Genomic DNA, 24422 nt, shown 5'->3' on the forward strand with positions numbered 1-24422 from the left:
CATATAGCGTAAACTTCAGCCGTGAAAACAGAGGCGTGTTGTGGCAATCAAAAACTTGTTTCCCAATTTTCTGTTACGGTCCCCACACCCACGTGTTCTTTTGTTCCTGTGATCTTTTGATCCTGTGTTGTTTATTTTCTCCGCCTTTAAGGGTGGTGCAAGTGGCGCCATGCACAGCTATCTAAAACGAAACCGTAACAGTCCTCCCCCCTAAGATCATGCAAGAAAAACATTATGGGGAGTAGCACTACACTGGCTTATGGCTTCTTGCGCTTCTTTGCAACTGAGGTGTGCTGCATACTGAGTTGAGACAGTTCACAGCGGTCTCTTCTGTGCCACTGTGACTAGTTCATGGCTGGCACCGAGTTTGCAAAAAACAGCCGGATGAGTATCGCACACAGTTGTCGGACAGCTAGCAATGTCTGGTGTTGTAGGAGGTTCAGGCTCCAATGGTCCTGCAGTTGATGAGGAGACTTCTTCGCGTTGAGGACGTAGGTGGTCACTGTGCCTATGCCAGTCAGTACCATCACTGAGACAGACGATAGCTGCTGACTGACCTGTGGTGCTCACGACACGTGCAGGTACCCACGGTAGGCCTTGACGGAAGTCTTTGCAAGTATGTTGTCTCCTACATTCGGCAGTGGAGAAAAACGGCACCTATTTATGGCGTACAGCTTCCACTTAAGCTGTCTCAGCAGGACTGAAACATGTAAACTTGAGCGAAGAACATCCAAAAGCGTCTTGAACATCCTTCCCATGAGCATTTCACATGGTGCTCTGCCAGTGACCTTGTGTGGTATGGTTCTATAATGAAACAAGAACCTTGACATTTGGGTTTTAAAGGATCCACGACTGCTCTTCTTGACCTTGTTCTTGACACTCTGTACAACACGCTCTGCCGCACCACTGGAAGCTGGATGGTAGGGCAGTACAAGCATGCAACGTATCCCATTCTGTGTCAGGAATTCCAAGTATTGCTCACTTGGAAAGGCGGGTCCATTATCGGAGAAGATGACATCCGGCAGTCCTTGCTGTCCAAATGCTATCCGCAATGCTGTGATGACAGCATGAGCTGATGTTGGCACCACTGGACAGACTTCGACCCATATTGAATAAGCATCCACAATGACGAGAAATGTATGTCCCAAGAACGGGCCCCCAAAATCAGCATGAAGCTTTGACCAAAGCCTCTGTGGTCATGGCCCGGGCATGCGCTGAATGCATTAAAGTGCACGCTGGAAAGCTTGGCATGTAGCACAACCCTTTATGCTCTTGGAGATGTCACCATCAATTCCCAGCCACCAGATATGGCTTCTGGCAATCGAGTTGCTTTTCTCGATGCCAGGACGCCCAGCATGAAGAAGAGTCAGGACTTTGCCTTGCAGAGGTTTTGGGATGACAACTCTGGAACCCCACAGCAAGCAACCTTCATGGAGGCTGAGTTCACTACTCCTTGCTGTGAATGGATTGCCCTCTGGTCCGACTGGAAGCCCTTCTAGTAAGACAGCAAAAACTATGTGACTCTGGAACGGATCACTTCTTGTAGCCTGTGCTACAACAGCTGGTGACAAGAGTCCCAGGTATGCTTGTTCAAGCATGAAGATTCCAGCAGGTGCAGGCAGATCAACACTCTTTGTTGGCAGCAGTAACCTGCTGAGGGCATCCGCATGACTCAAGTCCAGACCAGGCTTGAACACGAGCTTGCACTTGTAAGCAGAAAATTTCAGTGCGCACCTGACTAGTCGTGGTGAAGCTTGCACAGGAACAGGCTTATCAGCACTCGACAATCATAGAAGCAGTTTATGATCCGTGTATGTGGTGAAATGAATGCCCCACAGGTACTGGTGGAACTTTTTAATGCCGGATACAAAGGCTAGTACCTCTTTGTCAATTTGTCTGTACTTTTTCTCTGCATGAGACAAGCTTCTGGATGCAAAGGCATTGGACAGTTCTCGACCATCAGCTTCTCAATACGCCAAAACTGCACCAATCCCATATGGAGATGCATCAGAACTTGGACAGTGGTTTCTCTGGATATAAATGTACTAGGGCCAATTGCCAATTGCCAATTACCAATTGCTTCACTGTAGTGAACACATCTTCGTGCTCTTTTCCCCACACCCATTTTCTCTCGTTCATGAAACACGGATGAACAGGGCATAGGCATCCAGAAATGTTTGGAAGCAAACGCCTGTACAAATTCACAATCCCCAATGAGCTTTGGAGTTTCTTGACATTCCGGGGTGCAGGTGCGTGAAGGATTGTGGATACCTTGCTTAAGCTTGGAGATAGCCCTTCTTTGCTTATGATGTGCCCTAGGTACTTCACCTGTGGCACAATAAAGTGGCACTTGTCGAAATTCAACTTAAGTCCAACATCACCAAGTCAAGAGAGAACAGCACTAAGGTTGCGAAAGTGCTCCCAATCATTCAGGCTAGTAACAAGGAGGTTATCAAAATATACTGCAACATGCGGCAGTCCTCAAAGAAGGTTCTCCATTTCTCTTTGGAACAAGGCTTATGCCAATGAAATGCCAAAAGGAAAATGTGTATACTGAGATAGCCCCATATGTGTGGACATAGTAACGTACTTCCTAGAGTCTTCATCAAGAACAATTTGCTGCTAGGCATCCCTCAAGTTCACTTTAGTGAACTTTTCACCCTTTGACAGCATGAGCCAAAGGTCCTCAATTCTCAGAATCTGGTACTTTTCCAACGTGGCCACTGGATTAACAGTAATCTTGAAATTTTTGCAAATTCTGATGTGGCCATCGTTCTTAGCCACTGGAAGATTAGCCACAGCCCAATCTGAAGAGGCAACTGGCTTAAAAATGCACTCTCTCTATAGGCGCTGAAGCTCTTGTGACACCCCATTCTTCAGGGCAAAGGGCAAGGGGTGCATCTTGAAACACTCGGGTACTGTCTCTTGCGGTACCCAACCTTATGCATAGGTAACGAACTTCTGCTGCAACTGAAACTGTAACTCTTAACATCCCTGCCTTCTTTATATCCCTCTTTCTCTCTCTCTCTCTGCTAGAACTAGCTATCTCGCCAGCCTCTTTCTTCGCAACTTCCACGGCAAGTGAAATTTCCACGGCGTCTTCATACGCAAGATCTGCTTTCTCGAGCAGCCTCGTCTGCACAGCTATGTCTTTGATGCTGCACGTGATATGGTCCCTCAGCATATTGCCAAGCTCAGTTCCAAAGTTACAATATTCTGAGAGACATTTGAGAGACACCACAAAGTTACTGACGGACTCGCCCTCCACGCCAAAGCACCTGCTGAACCGAAAATGCTGAATAACAGCAGATGGTTTGGGGCAGTAATGCACACCCAGAACGGAAGTAATTTCTTGCAAGGTTTCGTCTTGCAGCTGGGCAGGTTCAACAATATGCCCCAAGAGAGCATACGTCTTTTATCCAGAGCAACTAAAGAAGACCGACTTCTTTTTTTCTGCTGCAATGTCATTGGCAATGAAGAAAGCTTCAAGGCATTCAACATAGGAGGTGCCACACATCTCCGGTCTCCTCTGTCGCTTGTTTCGAGGTTGCCGAACATTGGCATGACAAAGTTCTGTTGCGTCAAATTCACTAGATGAATGATGAACTCACATGTGTAGAAGTGAACATGAAAGAACGATGCACTTAAAGAAACTTGAATGAGAAACTTGAGTGCTTTTACCTTCATCGCCACTTGTTACGAGTATAACTCAGCAGTACCGAGAGGCAGACCGACTGCAGTCGCCATCAACAGTTACGCCCAATGAACAGAAACCGACAATATGTACTGCAGCATGACCGTACACTCAGGTTCGCACTTGCGACTGATCCGGTGTTGTTTATTTTCTCTGCCTTTACAGGGTGGCGCAAGTGGCAGCATGCAAGACAAAGCCATTTAAAATGAAACTCTAACAGTGCCCAACGCACATGCGAGGCCAACGTCAAGGAGGCCATGTACAAGTGAATCATCCGAAACTGCTCCAGACGTGCCGGTGACCGCGCGCCCAGTGATGACTCTGAAAATTCTGATGAGTGCAACGAAGCCATTGCCAGCATTGCCGGAGATTGGAGTGAGTTGTCAGAATTTCTGGAAGCCGCTGACGAATCAACGGTCGACAAGTTTGTGAGTGTGGAAGACGGTGTCATGACAACAAGAGAGCCCGAAAAATTAAGACTACATTGCTGACATCGTACCGAGCACAAGTCAAAGCGGGCACAATGAGGAAAGCAATGATCCTTTGCCCACATCCTCCAAGGTGATTGGTGCACTCGCACTAGCTCAGCGCTTCTGTGCAAATGTGGAAGATTGCGGCCTCAGCTGCCCCAACTCATTTGACAATGTGGAGAAGTGTGTGCTGTTGCAGGCAGCGAAGTTACCCAAGCAGAAGATACAGGACTATTTCATGCAAGACTAAGCTAGTTACATCAATAAAGTGCTTTTCTAAATGATATGTGCTTTTATGGTGTCAAATTCTTTAGCAGGCTTATATCGAATTATGCCCTATATCAAATGAATAGGAGGGGTTTTTTTTTTTTTCCGAGTTCGATATCACCAAGTTTGAGTGCATACGCTGTCCACCCCCCCTTTCCCCTGTAAAAAACTTCCATCAAAATCAGATTGTATGCTATGGCCACGCGAAGCATGCTAGGTTGACCTCCTCTGGCAGTTGCTATGGGTTGTGTGTGCACTAGGGAGGTACCAGGTTGTTCTCATGATCGAGTTGCCGAGCGACATGCGAGAAGGATGGAGTAGCAACGTAAGTGGCAGCAGGCCGACTGCGAGTTGACCAACTCCGAAGTCGTCGCACCTGCAGATTGCTTTCAAGATACAACGCGCGCTGCTGCGAAAACTACAGTTGCTACCAGTGTACAAGCCACTGGTTAAAACTAGACATTTGTTAGCAAAAACACACTTGCATGAAAACAGAGAGAGCTCTGGAAGTATGAATACCAGACTCACTTGAAACGAAGACAGGGCGAGGTGTCCCTGCGACCTGTCTCCCGGGCAGACAGCCACCAGTGGTGAGAGCAAAAGCTGCAGCTGGCTCTCACGATGGCTTTTGCAGACTTCCAGCTGTAGGCGCTCCAGGTACAGGGATGGGCACGGAGGCTCCTGCTCACTGCAGCCCTGAGAAGTGGCACCAGTCTGTGTTAGCATTTGGATGATCCACTCTAAATGTTGACCTTCTTGGCATGGATGGTGTTCTTTGTTGTGAGGTTGGGTATAATTAATCATGACAAAGAAGCTTCCTGGTGCAAATCAAGTTTAAGACACAAAAATTGCTAGCATGATGCGTAAGATACAGCCATGTCCCTCAATACATTTTTATGTGTGCTGTTTGCTACAGCCTTGCATTCTGTCAGTGAATGGATACTTGCAGAGTCTGGCCAACTTGCATGGGGCAGGAAACATAACAATAATGCATTCTGCTAACACTTCATAGAAGCCTATGCAGGTAGAGAACAGCTAATCTTTCACAGTCCCACTGTGCCACTAAAGTGCTAGTGCACCAATGCAAAAATTACTTCAAGGCTCTCTTTTTTTTTTCTAGTAATGCTTTTCTCCATCCCCCACTACCAAAGTTACCTTATTTTGTTGCAGATTTAAATACTGCTGAGTGACTCATTAAAAGAAAAAAAATATCATAGTGAGTACCAAGTTGACATTTCCAAAATCCCTGAGTTTTTCAGGTTTTCCCTGAGCAGCTTTGCAATATTCCCTGAATGAGCCAGAACTTTGTTTTATGTCAAGACAGGCTGACACCATGTTGCCTGATGCTGTCGCTCTCTAGTAAGCATGTTGAAACAAAAAAAATGACTTAATCTAAGTTTGAATAGTAAGGAGTAATATCTATTTTATTTAAAGAGAAAACAGAAGGAAGATGTTACAGGGTGTCTAACAAGTTGACATTTCCAAATTCCCTGAGTTTTCCAGGTTTTCCCTGAGTGCCTTGGCAAAATTCCCTGAGTGACGCAGAACTATGTTTTATGTCAAGACGGGCTAAAACCATATTGCCCGATGCTGTACTTTCTAGTAAGCACATGAAAATAAAAAGAAACTGACTTAATCTAATTTAAAAGAGAATAGAATCTAATCTAAAAGAGAATAGAAGGGAGTGGTTAGTAAAATGCACAGCAAATAAAATGTAGCTTAGAACGACAGAAAACTGAGCTAGTTGGTAAGGATTCATAATGCAAAATAGAAGTGAGGCGTGCAGACAGGACACAGTAGAGAAGTGGACAACACGAACGCCGACTATCAACTGAAGGGAGCACTGAGGCGAAAAATGAAAGAAGACACAAAACTCATCTGCGCATGCTCAGGAATGGTAACACCACGTGTCAATCGGGTACACGTGCTGGTCTACGTGAGAGATAACTGTTAAGGCACTTAATCTCTTCCTTATGTAAAGTAATCGAAGGCTGACTCACGCACGCACTTCCACCATTATAGATATGCCATGCCTCTACCATAAGACGCGTATCTTCATTCTTATGCCTGTACAGTATCGCGCATTCATCTAACTCTGGCTTGCAGTTACAATCTCGGCAATGTAGCGAAAGATTAGAAGGCGATCCACCGGTTAACGACCTTTTATGCTCCATTAGCCTCTGATTGATACACCGTCCCGATTGCCCTACGTAGAACTGGCCACAGCTAAGGGGAATTTGATAAACCACACCCATACGACATTCAGTAAAACTGTTGTTCTTATTGTGCTTCACTGGACAAATATCTGTTCGTTTTTTGCCTTTAACCCGCTCCTTTTTATTCTGTATGGCAGCGCATATCTTACCTAGCTTATTGGGAGCAGTGAAAACAACATTAACATCATATCTACTAGCAACTTTTTTAAGCCTGTGCGACACTGAATGAATATACGGAATAGCCACTACTCTTTTTTTGCGATTACTGCTCTCTGTAATTACGTCCGTCCCTCTCGAAACCGACTTCTTTAGGCGCTCAGCTACAGTGGCCACCGCTACACTAGGATAACCTGCTTCTAATAGGCGCCGGACCTGCGCATTAAAACTGGCGCTCATTTTGTGCAAGCAAGATCTTGTGAGGGAAGACTTAAGGCACGACATGGCGATTCCGTTTTTTACTAATTTAGAATGCTTGGATTGAAAGTTTAGCAACGGCTTTGAAGATCTTGGGGAGTACTGCCAACAAACATGATTTTGTTCGAAGATCAAGGAAATGTCAAGAAACTGAATTACGCGTCGCTGAGGTAATTCCTTGGTAAACTTTAATCCTCCCCCATAAAGTTTAAATTGCTCACTTACCGAGGTAGCAGCAGAGTCTAATTCTTCCCTATTGCAGAAAATCAGGTAATCATCAACGTAACGAAATATCTTGATAACGCTATCACCTAAGGCTTTCTCTAAGCAGTTGTCAACCTTACTCAGGTAAATGTTGCTAAGAATAGGGGCAACCTTTGAGCCAATGCAAATGCCTGATTTCTGCAGAAAAACGCCATCTCTCCACCCAATCAGCGTCGACTTCAAGTACATTGAAAGAATTTCTAGAAAAGCTCCCGTGGAAACACCGCATCTGTCAATAAAAGCCGACTCTTGCACTTGTTCTTTAATGCACTCATTTACGGAATTTAGCAACCCGTCATGCGGCAAGGAATAATACAGGTCTTCAATATCCATACTAAAAGCTGTACAATCACCCGGATTCTCCTCTCTTAAATAGTGAACTAGCGCCTGAGAATTACGTAGGCAAAAGGGATCTGAAAAAATTAGTGAAGCTAGGCAGTTCTGTAGGTAACTAGCGACACAGACCTGCCACGTCCCTTTCTCTGACACTATAGCACGAAAAGGAATTTCTTGTTTATGGGTCTTGGCCGAGAAAAACAGTTCTAAGGTGAGGGATTTAGCTTTCTTGACGTTACAAACAAGCCTATCAAGATTATGTCTTGACAAGAGGTCAACCGCACGTTGCTTAACTACCGAAGGCTTGAGTTTGACTGGTTGCAAATTCTTTTCTATGGCTGAAATCGCTTTTTCTGAAAACACGTCATCTGGCATAATTACGAAATAACCTTCCTTGTCAGATATTACAGGTCTAAGTTTATGCTCCACAAGGTAATCAACTAACGGTCGGACAGGGTCAGGCGTCTTAAAATGGGAATTCGATTGTTTAAGGCTAGCAATGCAATCCGAAATACAGCGTGAGCATTCTTCTTCCGGAACGAACCTGGTTATGCAGCGCGGTAAGCTTAAAACTTCAACGGGTTTTATGTTAGGCTTAAAACAGTGCTTAGGGCCTAAAGCAAGGGTTCTTCTATGGTTATCACTTACTATGGCATCTCCAAGAACCAGTACATTAGTTGACGGTGAATTATTAGAAAGGTGTTTCCTCTTACTTTGTTGAAGCTCCGGAAGTTTCATCCTCCATAGGAAGTCCGCATGTTGCATGACTAACTTATTCCAATCGTTGTAAGGGTGGTTCCAAAGGTGACCGTCTCCCAGGGCCGCGCAATGGACCCTTAGACACTCCTGGTAGAACCTAACTTGGCGCCATGATTCAGCAGTAAGAATAGCTCCAATCCTCCTGGCATGCCCAGTTGATGGTTGAAGAAAGCCGCATATCATTTGAACTTCCAAAGGGACGACACGATTACGACTAAACCATGACATGCTTCTAGCGCGGAACATACATATCGCAATTAAGGAAGCTAACGAAGCAGGATTGTGCAGATAAGTAGGGGAACAAGGAAAAGGGCTCAGAGTACTAGAAATGAAGCTTAGAACGACAGAAAGCTGAGCTAGTTGGTAAGGATTCATAATGCAAAATAGAAGTGAGGCGTGCAGACAGGACACAAGAGTAGAGAAGTGGACAACACGAACGCTGACTATCAATATGAAAAAGAGTAGTGGCTATTCCGTATATTCATTCAGTGTCGCACAGGCTTAAAAAAGTTGCTAGCAGATATGATGTTAATGTTGCTTTCACTGCTCCCAATAAGCTAGGTAAGATATGCGCTGCCGTACAGAATAAAAAGGAGCGGGTTAAAGGCAAAAAACGAACAGATATTTGTCCAGTGAAGCACAATAAGAACAACAGTTTTACTGAATGTCGTATGGGTGTGGTTTATCAAATTCCCCTTAGCTGTGGCCAGTTCTACGTAGGGCAAACGGGACGGTGTATCAATCAGAGGCTAATGGAGCATAAAAGGTCGTTAACCGGTGGATCGCCTTCTAATCTTTCGCTACATTGCCGAGATTGTAACTGCAAGCCAGAGTTAGATGAATGCACGATACTGTACAGGCATAAGAATGAAGATACGCGTCTTATGGTAGAGGCATGGCATATCTATAATGGTGGAAGTGCGTGCGTGAGTCAGCCTTCGATTACTTTACATAAGGAAGAGATTAAGTGCCTTAACCGTTATCTCTCACGTAGACCAGCACGTGTACCCGATTGACACGTGGTGTTACCATTCCTGAGCATGCGCAGATGAGTTTTGTTGTCTTCTTTCATTTTTCGCCTCAGTGCTCCCTTCAGTTGATAGTCGGCGATCGTGTTGTCCACTTCTCTACTCCTGTGTCCTGTCTGCACGCCTCACTTCTATTTTGCATTACAAATAAAATGTCTTAAAAAATTGCAAATCGAGTCGGACATTCTGAAATACGAATAAAAAGGAGATGCATACAGAAGCAAACACTTTCGAATATGAGCTATTTCTATCAACTGATAGCAAGCTCAGTGGTATGAGACCCGAACTTTGTCACAATTGAGATTTTCTCTCAACAGCTCGTAAGTCAACCTCAACTGTCCTGACATACTCTCAGCCCGTGCACGACGCCTCAGTGTTGTGTTTCACTGCTTTAAAGAGTTTATTTTGGTTTGGATGAGGGACACCTGCATCTCGGCATCAGCCAACACTTTGTTTTTGAGCTCAAGCTCCTTCAAAATGGCGGCAACACGCTTTCTTTCCCGTTCATTCCTCAATGCGTAGGTCCTTTCTGTTCTTGTCCTCCTTCCGCCGCTCGTTCACCCCAGGGACCATTTGAAGCAACTTCTTGGTCAGTTGCACTGTACACGTCCGATTTTCCGATCTACCTAGGGACCGCGAGAACGTCCGAAAAATCGGCCAGTTGAAGAAATATAAATGCATGCCATTTACTACCCTTGAGGTCTCAAACCGCCACAGGCACATTCGAGAACGCTCTGCACGCCTGTCGGTACATGCATTAGGCATATCGGTGCTTGCACTGTGACAGGAAATACCGGGTGGACGCGTTCGTGTATAATTAAGGAATACATACTGTCTCCCGTGGCAATAGCCCCTCCCCATGCTTGTTATGCTTCACTGCAATACTTGTGCGTATGCTTCACCAAGTAACATTTCTGTACGGAGGCGAATCTGACTTTCGGGAACCGGCATTATGCAACGCACCGTGCTTTCCAAGCTTCTAATCCAATCGCGAGGACCAAAAAGGCGATCTCCATGCCATTGCTTACAGCAACGAATTATTTCAATAAAACACATGGCACCCAACGTCAAGAAGCTTCATAGCGAACGTCAAAACAGCTAGGCCTAGCATTGCTGCAGTGGTGGCGATGGCTGCCAGCGGATCTGCGTGCGAGAGTGCCGGTTCAAGGCAGCGATATAATCAAAATGGCAGTGGTGGTGGCTTTGATTAATGCCGTTTCAGACCTGTGGTCCCGGCAAAACATCCGGAAAATGGGACGGCAAAGAGTTCTTGCGTCCGAAATTTCAGACGTTCTCATACATTGACTCTATGGGGTACGTGGCGGTGCAGCGAAGCCATCCAAATTATCGGGAAACCGGAAAGTCGGTCGTCGACTGTACACTGCAACTCCTCCAGAAATCGACAGGCCGTCAAAGACGATCATTGTGATTCCTGTCTGTTACTCGGGCCAGAATTACTGCAACTTGCGACCCTTTCAATAAAATCACAGCTAATTTTCCCTGATAGAGGCACAAATTCCATGAGTTTTCCCTGACTTTTTCCAGACTACTCAAAATCCCTGAGAATTCCCGGTTTTCCCGGTTGGTAGACACCCTGTGTTAGTAAAATGCACAGCGAAAAAACGGTAAAACCCATTCCAAATCGAGTCGAACATTTTCAAATACGAATGAAAAGGAGATGCATACAGAAGTAAATATATTCAAATACAAGCTATTTCTATCAACTGATAGCACGCTCATCAGTATGAGGCCTGAACTTTTTCACAATTAAGATTTTCTCTCAGCAGCTAAGAAGCCAACCTCAACTGTCCTGACATACTCTAAGCTCATACACATCATCTCAGTGATGGGTTTCACTTCTTTAAAGAGTTTATTTTGCTTTGGATGAGTTTGGATGAGGGACACCTGCATCTCGGCGTCAGCCAACACTGTGTTTTTTGAGCTCAAGCTCTTTCAAAGAGGTGGCAGCACGCTTCCTTTCTCGTTAATTCCTCAGTGCATCGGTCCTTTCTGTTCTTATTCTCCTTCCGCCATGCATTCGGCCCATGGACCATTTGAAGCATCGTCTTGGTCAATTGTACAGTCAACGTCCGAGTCAACGTCCCAGCACACGAACCATCTTCGTGGTGGCTCGATGGCTTCCCAAAAGAGTTCCTGCAGCTTTCGCTTGCAGGTGTCTGAAATAGTCAATTTCTCCTCATGTGTTTGGAACCAAAGATGGGCTGCTCCCTTGAGGAATTAGATTATGTTAGCCAGCATTATAGGCAGGTCCCACTGGTTGTTCTTGCTGGCTCGCTCGTATTCGATTAGCCAGTCTTCGACATCCATGGTGTCAGTGCCGAAGAAGGTGTCAGGGTCTCGGAGTTGGGTCAACACTATCAGTGTTGTGGTAGCCAAAGCCAAAGCAGTGGGCCTCTCAGCCAACATGGCCGAATGGCCCACAGGATGTCTGCTACAAAGTTCTGTGGTGTGCTTATGATGTATCCACCAACTCCACCAAGATGTTACATGGAGATCCACAGATAAGGGGGTTTATTTCCACTATGGACAACGAGCCTAAAAGTGGGGCAGCAACAATAAAGATGGCGGGCAATAGACATCACTTCATTCTCCTCTTGTCCAGGCCACATGTAAGCGTCTTCTTCTATATCCACAGGGCAACTGGCTCGTAACAATATATCGGAGTCAGTAAAATGTGCATTACTTCGTTGTATCTAGATTTTGTTATATTGAAATTCGACTTTTTACACAAATAAGAACAGTTGGTTATGGAGTCTTCTACATGAAATTGGCTGTAATATCTTCAGAATTATCAGGCAATCGAAAAAACAAAACCAATTTAAATGAGATGGATGGATGCAAAACTTTAATGAAGGTCCTGAGGTACGCGACTCAAATGAGAGAAAAAATTTATTTTGTTCAATTTGAGAGTCGGTGAACAAAGATACAACTTTGTGCCTTATTGTTGATATCTTCACATCAGCAGTGCAAAAACGAAGAGAAGCCTATGACGCTTTCACGTCCACACTGTCAACATGATTGATAGTGCTGCCCACAATGGGTTGACGCTATCATGAAGTGCGTAGGCAGAGGGGAGAAAATGGTTTGTCTGTCTCTCGCTTCAATGCATCTCTAAAACCTGAGATTGCAAGACCTCCAGCACTAAATGCGCGGCAACACAGCACATATGAAGCCATATGTAGGCTCACCAATCTTTGCACCCACCGCAGGTTACCTCCAAGGTAGAGTGCGCAGGCCATGTGTGTGCTCACCTATACTGACGGCCATGCACAGCTCCAGCTAGGCTACAGGAGGAGACACACACTTATCTGCCCCCCAGTACCTCTGTCTTGCTTGCGTGGGAAGACAATGCATGCCACTTGTGGCCACTGAAGAGGGCTGACATTCGCTGAAGACTTGTCAGCAATTCGTCACCATAAGCGGGTGTGTAAAATCTTCAGTTTTTCTTGCAAAAGCATTGCCACCAATTTCTGCCAAGCACCATTTCATAAACGATCACTCTTACGGCTTAAACATTTCTGAACTAACAAAGCATGTTCGAGAGATATTTTCCATCCCTGTCAATAGCTCGTATAAAACTGGCGAAGTGAATGAAGGCACTTTAGCTGCTCTGCTCATGCAATAGGCATGCACCAGTGGTCTTCAGGCAACACCCCTTACAAAATAAATGAAGTTCTCTTGGGTAAAAGAAGCTTTATGGTAACGATATGCCCTTACCTTCATGAGATGGCCTTGCATGTCATGCATGATAAGCGTTGCACGCACATCAAGAGGCCTGAAGCAGCGTGGATCGAAATCTCCTTCAGGCAGCCTCACAGCTGTAGTAGGTGCATCAGCCTCCATGTCAACGTAGTCCTGACAGGCCCCAAAGTAGTTTTCCTTCAGCTGCATCAACAAGTGCAGCACCGCGCCTTCTAATGACAGGACCTGCATGAATGAGAAGAATGCCCATCACCTGATTACTTCGGCTTCAAATAAACACACATGTACTCCAAATATATTGTCACAGTCGGTAATGTGGAAAGAAGACGACGTTGATGGTGGTCTTGCGGACGATGAAGAAGTGTTTAGCAGTATCGATGCTCTACGCTTCTTGGCTCAGCCATTAAAAGCTACCTATAAATAGACGGACGCTTCTTCCTTCCCGTAACATCATTCGTGGACGTGCGGGGTAATCGAGCAAGACGGAGCTCCGCAGCGGACGTAACCTGGCCGCCATGTCTTCCGAAGGAGACAGTTCAACCGCGGCCCCGTCGTCGCCACCAACGGTCATCCTGGCCCAGCCTCACGACCCCGGCATGTTTTCCGGGATTGACAACGTTGACGTCGATGACTGGTTACAGAATTATGAACGGGTCAGGGCACACAACAGGTGGGATAACACGCTTATGCAGGCTAATGTAATATTCTACCTCAAGAAAACAGCACGGGTCTGGTTCGAAACACATGAAGAAGAGATTACGAGTTGGGACCAGTGTAAACAGAAGCTTCGAGATTTGTTCGGCAAACCCGTCGGCCGCCAACGTGCTGCAAAGAAGTACCTTGGGACCCGTGTACAGACGACCACTGAATCTTACGTGACGTATATCCAGGACGTCCTCGCTCTTTGCCACAAAGTAGATAACAATATGGCAGAGGCAGACAAGGTCAGCCACGTCTTAAAGGGCATCGCGGACGACGCGTTTAACCTGCTTGTTTATAAGAACATCACAACGGTCAATGAGATCATTAACGAATGTCGCCGCTTTGAAGACGCGAAGAGTCGCCGCATAGTTCAACAGTTTACGCGTCTACCTAATACTGCAGCTTCATCGACGTGCGAAGACATTTGTCCACCGCGTGAGCCCACCTCCTCCGAGAACGTCGTCCGTATCGTTCGGCGAGAAATCGAAGCAGCGTCTCCTGCCACGCCTGTGACGCAGTGCTTTGACGATTCCCGGCCGCTTGTGTCACTCATCCAGTCGGTCATTCACCAAGAACTTGCCAATGTAGGTCTTCCATCCATCTGCTCCGCCAGCCGTCCTGACTTTGCTTCGTCTGCTGCCACTGCCCCTGTTCACCGGAGCCAATACGGTCCATATCCGAGCTATCGCAACCCGGCCGAATGGCGCACCCATGACGATAGACCCATCTGCTTTTACTGTGGACGTGTGGGCCACATCTCTCGCCACTGTCGAAGTTCCTGGCCAGCACACTCTCGACCAAGCTTTCCCGCCTACCGCCGCCCCCCACTGAATCCTCGCCCGCCATCCCTCCCCACCGAGGTTGAAGACGCACTTGACAACGCTCGAGCCACCGCGACCAGCTGATCGCCATCACCACATAGTCGCCGCTCCTGTTCGCCCCAGCTGCGTCGCTCTCCATCCCCAGCTTACCGTCGCCGCTCTCCGACGGGAAACTAACTGGGGCAGCTCCTGGAGGTGACGCTGCTCTAGAACACCGGCCTGAAATTCCTCTGCTGACCCTGCCTACTAATCGGAACCTTCTGGACGTGGACGTGGATGGTTTGCCCGTGACAGCACTCATCGAGACTGGAGCCCAAATTTCCATCATGAGTGCGGAGCTTCGAACGCGCTTGAAGAAGGTACTTACTCCTGCTCCGACTCGACTGCTCCAGGTCGCCGATGGTGGAACTCCGGCTGTGCTTGGAATGTGTACTGCTCGTGTCGGTGTCGCCGGTCGCCACACGTCCGTTTTGTTTAGTGTGCTTGAACGTTGCCCTCACAATGTGATCCTCAGACTCGACTTTTTGTCCGCCCATTCTGCTCTGATTGACTGTTCCGCCGGTGTTGTACAACTTGACTTACCCCTACCTGTTCCCATTGACCTTCCTGCTCAAGCTCCAGCTCAGCTTTGCTCTGCGGATTTTATACGCCTGCCATCTCTTGCAGCAACCTCCATCCCTGTTTTAGCCAGCCCACCTGTACCTGATGGAGACTATGTCCTTACTCCCGAGACGTCAGTCCTGCTTTCTCACAATGTCTCCTTCCCACACACCATCGTTTCTGTTGCGGACAATCAGACATGTCTTCCGATCCTAAATTTCGGACAGTCCCCGCAAGTAGTTCCTCGAGGCAAGTCTCTTGCCACATTGGCACCAACGCACGAGTGCCACATTTCTGCTCTATCTGTTGCGCCGTCTTCGACCACTGCTCATTCTGCGCCTTCTGCATCAGCCCCGACCGAGGACTTTACAAAGATGATTGCACCGGACCTCTCCACCCAACAAGCCGCACAGCTCCGTGGCCTCCTCGAGTCCTACTCCGACATTTTCGATCTGAACGATGGCCCTTTACGTCAAACTACGGTCGTGACGCATCGGATAAATACCGGCGATGCAGCACCTGTTCGCAGACGCCCATACCGGGTGTCGCCCTCTGAACGACAAGTTATCCAGAGCGAGGTTGACAAGATGCTTGCCAAAGGGATTATTGAACACTCTTCCAGTCCGTGGACGTCCCCTGTTGTTCTCGTCAAAAAGAAGGATAACAGCTGGCGATTCTGCGTTGACTATCGTCATCTAAACCCGATCACCAAGAAAGATGTATATCCACTTCCCCGCATTGACGATGCTCTGGATTGTCTCCACGGTGCCACTTATTTTTCATCTATAGACCTTCGCTCTGGATATTGGCAAATTGCCGTGGGTGAAATGGACCGTGAAAAGACCGCATTCGTCACACCAGACGGCCTATATCAGTTCCGAGTAATGCCATTTGGCTTGTGCAATGCCCCGGTGACCTGTGAACGGATGATGGACATGCTCTTGCGTGGTTTGAAATGGTCCATCTGTTTGTGCTACTTGGATGACGTCATCGTATTCTCTTCAACTTTTGCGACTCATCTTGAAAGACTTTCATCTGTTCTTTCTGTTTTTCGCACCGCTGGCTTGCAGCTCAACTCGTCCAAGTGCCACTTCGGTCACCGCCAAATAACTATGCTCGGACACCTTGTCGATTCGTCAGGCATTCGCCCCGACCCCACTAAAGTTCATGCTGTGCAGAATTTCCCTGTACCAACTTGTGCCAAAGATGTTCGTGGCTTTATGGGCCTTTGCTCTTACTTCCGCAGGTTTGTGGAAAATTTCGCCCATGTTGCCCGTCCCCTGACTAACTTCCTGAAGAAAGACGTTCCTTTCTATTGGGGCTCTGAACAAGCGTCTGCTTTCTCGCAGCTCATCACGCTGCTTACCACACCTCCTGTTCTCGCCCATTTTGACCCCTCCGCTCCGACAGAAATCCGCACTGACGCCAGTGGCTACGGAATCGGCACAGTTTTAGCTCAACGCCAATGTGGGCACCACCGCGTTATCGCCTACGCCAGTCGCCTCCTCTCTCCCGCCGAGCGCAATTACTCGATTACTGAGCGCGAGTGCCTCGCCCTCATTTGGGCGGTGGGCAAGTTCCGACCCTACATATATGGACGACCATTTACAGTTACAACTGACCACCAAGGCCTTTGTTGGCTTTCCTCCCTCAAGGATCCCACCGGCCGCCTCGGTCACTGGGCCCTACGGCTGCAAGAATACACATACACTGTAGTCTACAAGTCGGGTCGTCTACATCAGGACGCCGACTGCTTCTCTCATCATCCCGTCGATGTACCGGACAGTTTAGTGGATGTCGCACCGATCTGCGTTCTTTCGCTCTCAGCCTTGCAAGACATTGGCGCTGAGCAACGACGTGACAAGTCGTTACGCCCCATTATCGAATGCCTGCTCTCTGCTCCGTCTGACCCATCCCTTCACATGTTCGTACTACAAAATGGCATCCTGTATCGCCGCAACATGCACCCCGACGGGCCCGAGCTCCTAACCGCCATCCCGTCTCATCTGCAAAAGATTGTACTGCAGCAACTGCACGACGTTCCCGCCGCTGGACACCTTGGCGTCACGCGGACCTATGACCGAATTCGGCGACGGTTTTTCTGGCCGCGTCTCAACCGCTCCATCCGGCGCTATGTTGCCGCGTGTGACTCGTGTCAACGCCGAAAAAGACCAGCTGTGCCTCCTGCCGGACTGCTGCAGCCTTTGGATATACCGGCTGACCCTTTTTTTCGCGTCGGCCTTGATCTCCTCGGACCATTCCCTATATCCAAGGACGGAAATAGGTGGATTGCTGTCGCTACGGACTATACAACTCGCTATGCCATTACTAAAACCCTACCGACCAGCTGCGCTACAGACGTCGCTGATTTCTTGCTTCCCGACGTTATCTTGCACCACGGTGCACCTCGTCAACTTCTTACCGATCGTGGCAGATACTTTCTTGCCAAAGTCATAGACGACCTACTTCGATCATGCGCTACTAAACATAAACTTACTACCGTTTACCATCCTCAAACTAATGGTCTTACCGAACACCTGAACCGCACATTAACGGACATGCTAGCAATGTATGTTTCCTCCGATAATCGCGACTGGGACATTGCTCTACCATTTGTCACGTTCGCCTACAATTCCTCGCGCCACGACACAGCTGGCTATTCACCCTTCTATCTCCTCTTCGGCCGTGAGCCGACTTTGCCTTTTGCGACACTCCTCTCGACCAAGCTCAACTCGCCGACAGAGTACACTCGGGATGTAAAAGCCACAGCGACCCAAGCACGCCAGATTGCCCGCATTCGTCTTTCTGCTTCCCAGACACACCAGAAGTGCCGTTACGACCAGCGCCATCACGACGTGAACTACGAGCCAGGTGCTCTTGTGCTAGTATGGTATCCAGCTAGGCATGTTGGTCTTTCCGAGAAATTCCTCTCACGATACTATGGCCCTTACCGCATCCTTCGCTAGGTGACCCCTGTCACATATGAAGTGTCTCCGCTGAATGCCACGGTGCCTTCAACCCTCTCTGACATCATCCACGTCAGCCGTCTCAAACCTTACCTTTCTCCGACCGAAGAGCCGCACCAATCAGGTGCTTTTTCCGACGGGGGTGATGTCACAGTCGGTAATGTGGAAAGCAGACGACGCTGATGGTGGTCTTGCGGACGACGAAGAAGTGTTTAGCAGTATCGATGCTCTACGCTTGTTGGCTCAGCCATTAAAAGCTACCTGTAAATAGACGGACGCTTCTTCCTTCCCGTAACAATATGAACACCACCCAAACACGGCTAAATGCTTGAACAATTAAAAAAACGCTTTTGAGTAGGGGCACGCAAGCATAGAGTCTAACACAGCTAACACTAGGCTTTGGGCTGGAATGCGCACCTCAAAACCTCTGTGGAGCAATGTGTTAGCAATAATTGCTGTCACCGAAAAAAAAAAAAAAATCCTGGAGCAGGCTCTATTTCATATATACCCCTGTCACTTCAATTACAGGGTTTTATGTGCCAAAACCACAATGTGCTTATGAGGCACACCGTAGTGAGGGACCCCGGAATAATTTGGGCTACGTGGGGTTCCTTAACATGCACCTAAATCTATATACAGTCAACGTTGATATACCGAACATGGACATATCGAATTATTGCGTATATCCAACACTTTCTATATCAATCAGAAAATCGCACACATCTTTTATTTTTTATGTTGAACGTGGTCGGACGTAAAATGGACATACCGAGCTCCGCCACCCCAGACCACATGCGGTCTGTTGACAGGCGGTGAGCTTTCCCGCAATACCCTCGAAGATAGTGGTGGCGCGATGGGCATTCCCAACTGCTGCGCACCATAGCTGTACACATCTATCGCGCCGAGGGTGCCATTTAAACTTAGCGGCGTACGCACGTGGGGGCTTGGCTAGTGCGACCATTGACTTCGGCAGCGTCAACGACACAGTGCATTTGCTGCACCGACTCCTCCTTAGTCCCGCGCTCTTTGCCTGCTGTGTCTCACGAGGACTCGCGGTATGCGCTCACAATGACGCGCGACAGCGTGCGCTTCCTGGGCTCACTCATAGATGCCTCAGCAGACACCACTTAATGCTTTGTTATTGTGAGTGTTTCAAAATGCTTCGATTGATGGACATGGAGATCGCAGTAGAAGTAGCGGCCAAACAAAGACACTGCCGAGGTTGATTCCACAAGTGCTGATGTTGCCCCGCTCCTGACTTCAACTGAGTCTGTAGCTTTTTTGGCCCTTCTACGCCGCCGGCCTATGACTTAGACTATGTTGAGGACTACGGGTTTAAGCACGTGGCTGCCAATAAGAAGCAGGCTACACTGCTGCAGCATTTTCAGCCAAAGAAATAAACGCTTTGTGTGAAGCTTGAAGTGAGTATTTAATGTGCCACAATTGAGGCGCTATAAGAGATTGTTGTTCGGAGTGCGCGTTTGGTTGCGCCGCACGCGATTGGCCTAGGCCGTGCCGATTTCGCGCAGTGGACGAAGTCGGCGTAGCCTAGGCTACCTGCATGTGGTGCAAATGACCATGCTCCCGGCTGACGAAGTCGGCGCGGCCAAAGCCAATTCCGTGCGACACAATCAAACGATCCCCGATAGCGCCCTTGGCAGTTTTTGACACATTGTTTACGTGATTTTATATATCGAATTCTGGCTATATCAAATTATTTTGGCAGTCACCGTGCTGTTCGACATACAGAGGACATATAGAGGTTTGACTGTACAAAAGTGTTTTCATATTTCTCAGGCAAAAAAAGAGGTGAGGCATGCAGACAGAACACAAAAGTAGAGAAGTGGACAACACGACATGTGTTGTCCACTTTCTGTCACTTTTTGTCATTCATATTTCTCCCTCATCGAATTGTGGATGCCGTGGCAGGGGTTTGATCTCACAACCTTGCGCTTAGCGGCCCAACACCACAGCCAGACACCCCGGAAGGTACCCCATCACTGTATTCATATTTCCTGAATAAGATACAGATAAATCTCGACGTAACGAAGTCAATAAAATCGGCAATTTGCTTTATTACATACAAATTTCATTGCATTAAAATTAAACATTTTATGCAAGTAAGTACAGTCATCAATAAACGTTTTTTTTTTACGTGAAAGGGGCTGCAAATTGTTCCAAATTACCAGGTAATTGAAACAAGCAAACTTGAATGTGAAAAAAATGATTTTATTGAATTTGCGAGTTGGAGATGAAAGATACCATTTTATGCTAGATACCATTTTATGCAATGACATCTTCACACTCGGGGCACGAATTAAGTGAAGCCAGTCATGTTTTCACATCCACTCTGCCACCGCAACTGACAGTGTTGCCTGCAGTAGAATGACAAATGCCAGCAGTGGGGAGCACAATTGCTTCTAAACTTGAGATTACAAAACTTGAATCTCCTAAACTTGAGATTACAAACCTCCAGTCAGCAAGGCAGCACACATGATGCCATGCAATCTCAGCATGCCCACTTTTTGCACATGTGGCAGATTAACTCTAAAACAGGGAGCACGGCATGCGTACGCATTGACCAGGGCTGACAGCCATACTGAGCTATGGCCATGCTGAAAAAGGAGAAGTACGTCAACCTGCTCCCCACTCCGCCCTTTGCATGCACTTGATTGTGTTACTGCAAGCTTGCTCCAATCCCCTTTACCCTTAACTCACAAGGGAAGACGGTGCTCATCAAGTGTGGGGAAGCGAGACTCTCACGTGTCTCCTGATATGTTGCTTTCCCACATAGCTCCTGTCTCCTGTAATCCTGCTTCGCCGCATGACTTTACAGCAGCAGTCGCTATGCTTGCAGGGTAGTGCGAGAGATGGCACAAGGTGCCTCAGCTAACGCCACCTAACAGTGGAGTTACTTGGGCGCAAAAGGGACAAGGCTCTTCTTCTTTGGCTCGGGGTCAGCAAGTGGCGCGGACGTTCTGCACGTGCACCGATCCACGCTTCTGCAAGTTCATCTCGCGAGGCCTACCCCAGAATGGACAAACACGATCGTTCGAACACGCCACCATTCGCATGATTGTACGCGCCAATGACCAGGCGTTGTTGTCCAGCAGAGGGCAAACATATTCGCTCGCTATCCAGTCGTGGTGAGTTGGACTTCCATGATTTGTCGCGCGCCCATCGGCATGTTTTGTGGATAGCAACTCGGCTAGCAGGCACTGGTCTATGAAAGGTGCAATAAATGCCCTTGTGATTGTTTGCACTACTGTGTTGTCACATTCCTTTGTCCCAAGAGCATGGGTGAGAATCCCACACAAGTCACCATGCTTCTTAGCTTACTCTTGCACACTTTCACTTACACCCAAAGCATACTGAGCATGGGATTTGAAAGGATCTAATCTCACTTGGATCTTACACAGAACATGACGCCGCCTACTTTATAGGTCACTTCTATTCGTGCTGGGCATGATTCAAGAGGTTTTTTCGCAAGCAGCCACTTCTAATTCAACCATTTGACCATCTATGTTAGCAAAAGTTTCCATTTATTGTCTCGCTGCTCCTTGGCAGAGGCAGTGAAAGTTTGTTATAGTGGAATCGTGTATAAACAAGCTTCATTACAATCAGGCTCTAAACACATGGTGTTTTACAGACAAGAAGTTATGAAAAGTTAAATACTTTGTTCTATTGAGAATTTCATTATGATGAAGATCATTAACCCTTTGAGGGTCAATGACGTAAATATACGGCACCGCGAACAAGTCCAAAAATGGTCGATGCCGTATAGTTACGGCGCCCTCAAAACGTTAAAGAAGCGCGCCAACGCATTCTGAGTTGTCGCCAGCTCGCACGCATCAACACCGAAGCACGGCAATAGGACCGCAAGCAGCATTACGACACCTTTCATCGCGTCATGTGCTTCCACCCTGGCGAGCAAGTGCTACTCCGGACACCAGTTCGTACTCCTGGCTTGTGTGACAAGTTTCAGCTTTTGTTCATCGGCCCCTACAAGGTCTTGGAGCAGACTTCTCCGGTTAACTATCGCGTGGTACCAGTTATTGATCCAAATGACCGCCGCTGCCGCGCCGCTGAGGTTGTCCACATTTCCCGTATGAAGCCTTTCACAAGGCATTCGCCGCCCCTTTGAATTGCAGCCAGGATGGCCGTGGGACATTAGTGTGGCCATTTATAAGCTATTCTTTGTCATCTGTGCATGATCATCATGTGGGGTTCATATGGGGTTCTTTTTCATCATCGCTTGTGGGGCTGGCTCTCGAGTGTGATCCGTGCTGTGGGCGTGGTCGGTTCGCCGCATCTTCAACTCGGAATAAACGTCGTGACAACTGCTGCGTCACATTATTTTCAAATGAAACATAACATGTGCAGTCAACAACACATTTCGGTAAATAATTCCATTCTTTGCTTGTAAGTGGAAAAAATGATTTCTGAAAGATTTTAGTGCGAGCAAAGTATGACTGGACAACTTTAGAATGAAAATTATGCGACGACCTTTGTGGAGCATGAGTAATATATGTGGCATTTGCTAAACCTGTTTGATTATGAAACAACGAGTTAAAAAATTTCAGCCTGGTGATTTTACGGCGCACATGGATCGGATCCAGTCCAAGTTGGCCTAAAATGCCAGAAACTGATCATGATGTTTTGTAACCGAAGGAAATAAACCGTGCTGCCAGGCGCTGAATTGGTTCAAGTTTATCAATTTCCTTATTAATGAACGGATTCCACACTATGGAAGCATACTCTAGGACTGGGTGTACGAGGGAATGATAAGCTTGCAGCTTGACAGATGAAGGTGACTTCTTTAGCTTTCTGCGTAGAAAGCAAAGTTTTTTGAAGGCTTTGTTGCATATGTTGTTAATATGGGTGTCCTATTTGAGATTACTGTTAATTGTTATGCCTAAGTATTTCACAGAGGTAATAGATTCAAGGTTCCGATTGCCAATGTGGTAAGTATAAAGTAGTGGTTTTCGTTTCAGTGTTATTGTCATTGAAACCGTTTTGGAAAAGTTTATTTGCATTCCTCTGTGATCACACCAGTCCGCGAGTTTACAAAGACTATTGTTAAGTGTACCCTGGCATGAAGAACTCCTGACAGCAGAATAAATGACACAATCATCAGCAAACAATTTCACCTTGATATTAGGATCCAAATTTTTAGCAATATCATTTACATAGATAAGAGACAGCAGGGGTCCCAACACTGACCCCTGCGGTACACCGGATAAGACAGGCAGGCTATTAGATTTCACACCATCAGTTTCCCCCAACTGAACACAATTCGCTAAATAAGCTTGAATTCAATGCACTATATATTCTGGTAGTCCAAGTGATTTAAGTATTTCAATTAGATTTACATGAGGCACACGATCAAATGCCTTTGACAAGTCTAGATATATTGCATCAATCTGCAGGCGGTCATCTATGGCACTGGCAAAGTTGTGTACAATAGATAACAACTGAGTTGAGGTTGAAAACTTCCTACAAAAGCTATGCTGAAAATTAACAAAAAATTAATCGCTTCCAAGTGGTTAGATATGTGGTTAGCGATAATATACTCCAAGAGTATACAACATGTGCTTATGAGGGAAATAGGTCTGTAATTGTTAGGAACAAGTTTATCACCTGATTTAAACACCAGTATTACCTTGGCCGTGAGCCAGTTTTTTTGGTACTGAGCTCTGTTTAAGGGATGCATTAAAAATAATGTAAGGAATTCAGAAGTTAGTTCGGAGTAGCATCGAAGAAAGTTCTTAGGCAAACCTTCGGCTCCAGGCAATTTTTTTACATCAATACCAAGCAACATAGAAAGAATTCCTTCGCGACTAATTGAAACGTCAGAAACTGATTGAGATGCAGATGGCGTATATGATTTATCACGGGCGCTGAGAACTGGAGGTCGAGCGAATGCTTTATAAAATGTGTCATTTAATTCATTGACGATATCATTAGGATTATAATTTAAGCTGTTTTTATTCTTAGCTGCTGAACACTTCGGTTATAGTCGGACAGGAAATGCCAAAACTTGCCTGGGGAGTTTTTTAAGAATGTAATCATAGTCTGATTATAAAACTTGTAACAGGTGTTACGTAGTATGACGAGTAAAGCATCCCTTAAAGAGTGGAATTCGGTATTCTGGGCTAGCTT

General features: G+C 46.8%; 1 protein-coding gene across 4 annotated transcripts in view; it reads right to left on the reverse strand.

The window, feature by feature from the left end:
• Positions 1-24422, reverse strand: part of tweek (transmembrane protein KIAA1109 homolog tweek) — a 576634-nt gene that overhangs the window by 431242 nt on the left and 120970 nt on the right. For all 4 annotated transcript variants that reach the window (XM_070534911.1, XM_070534912.1, XM_070534910.1 and 1 more), the window contains 2 exons: positions 13187-13396; positions 4960-5127 (listed from right to left, as the gene is read on the reverse strand). In XM_070534911.1, coding sequence (XP_070391012.1) covers positions 4960-5127; positions 13187-13396 — 378 coding nt within the window. The remainder of the gene's footprint in view (positions 1-4959; positions 5128-13186; positions 13397-24422) is intronic.

The sequence above is a fragment of the Dermacentor albipictus genome, chromosome 3 (assembly GCF_038994185.2).
Source record: "Dermacentor albipictus isolate Rhodes 1998 colony chromosome 3, USDA_Dalb.pri_finalv2, whole genome shotgun sequence".
NCBI lineage: Eukaryota > Metazoa > Arthropoda > Arachnida > Ixodida > Ixodidae > Dermacentor > Dermacentor albipictus.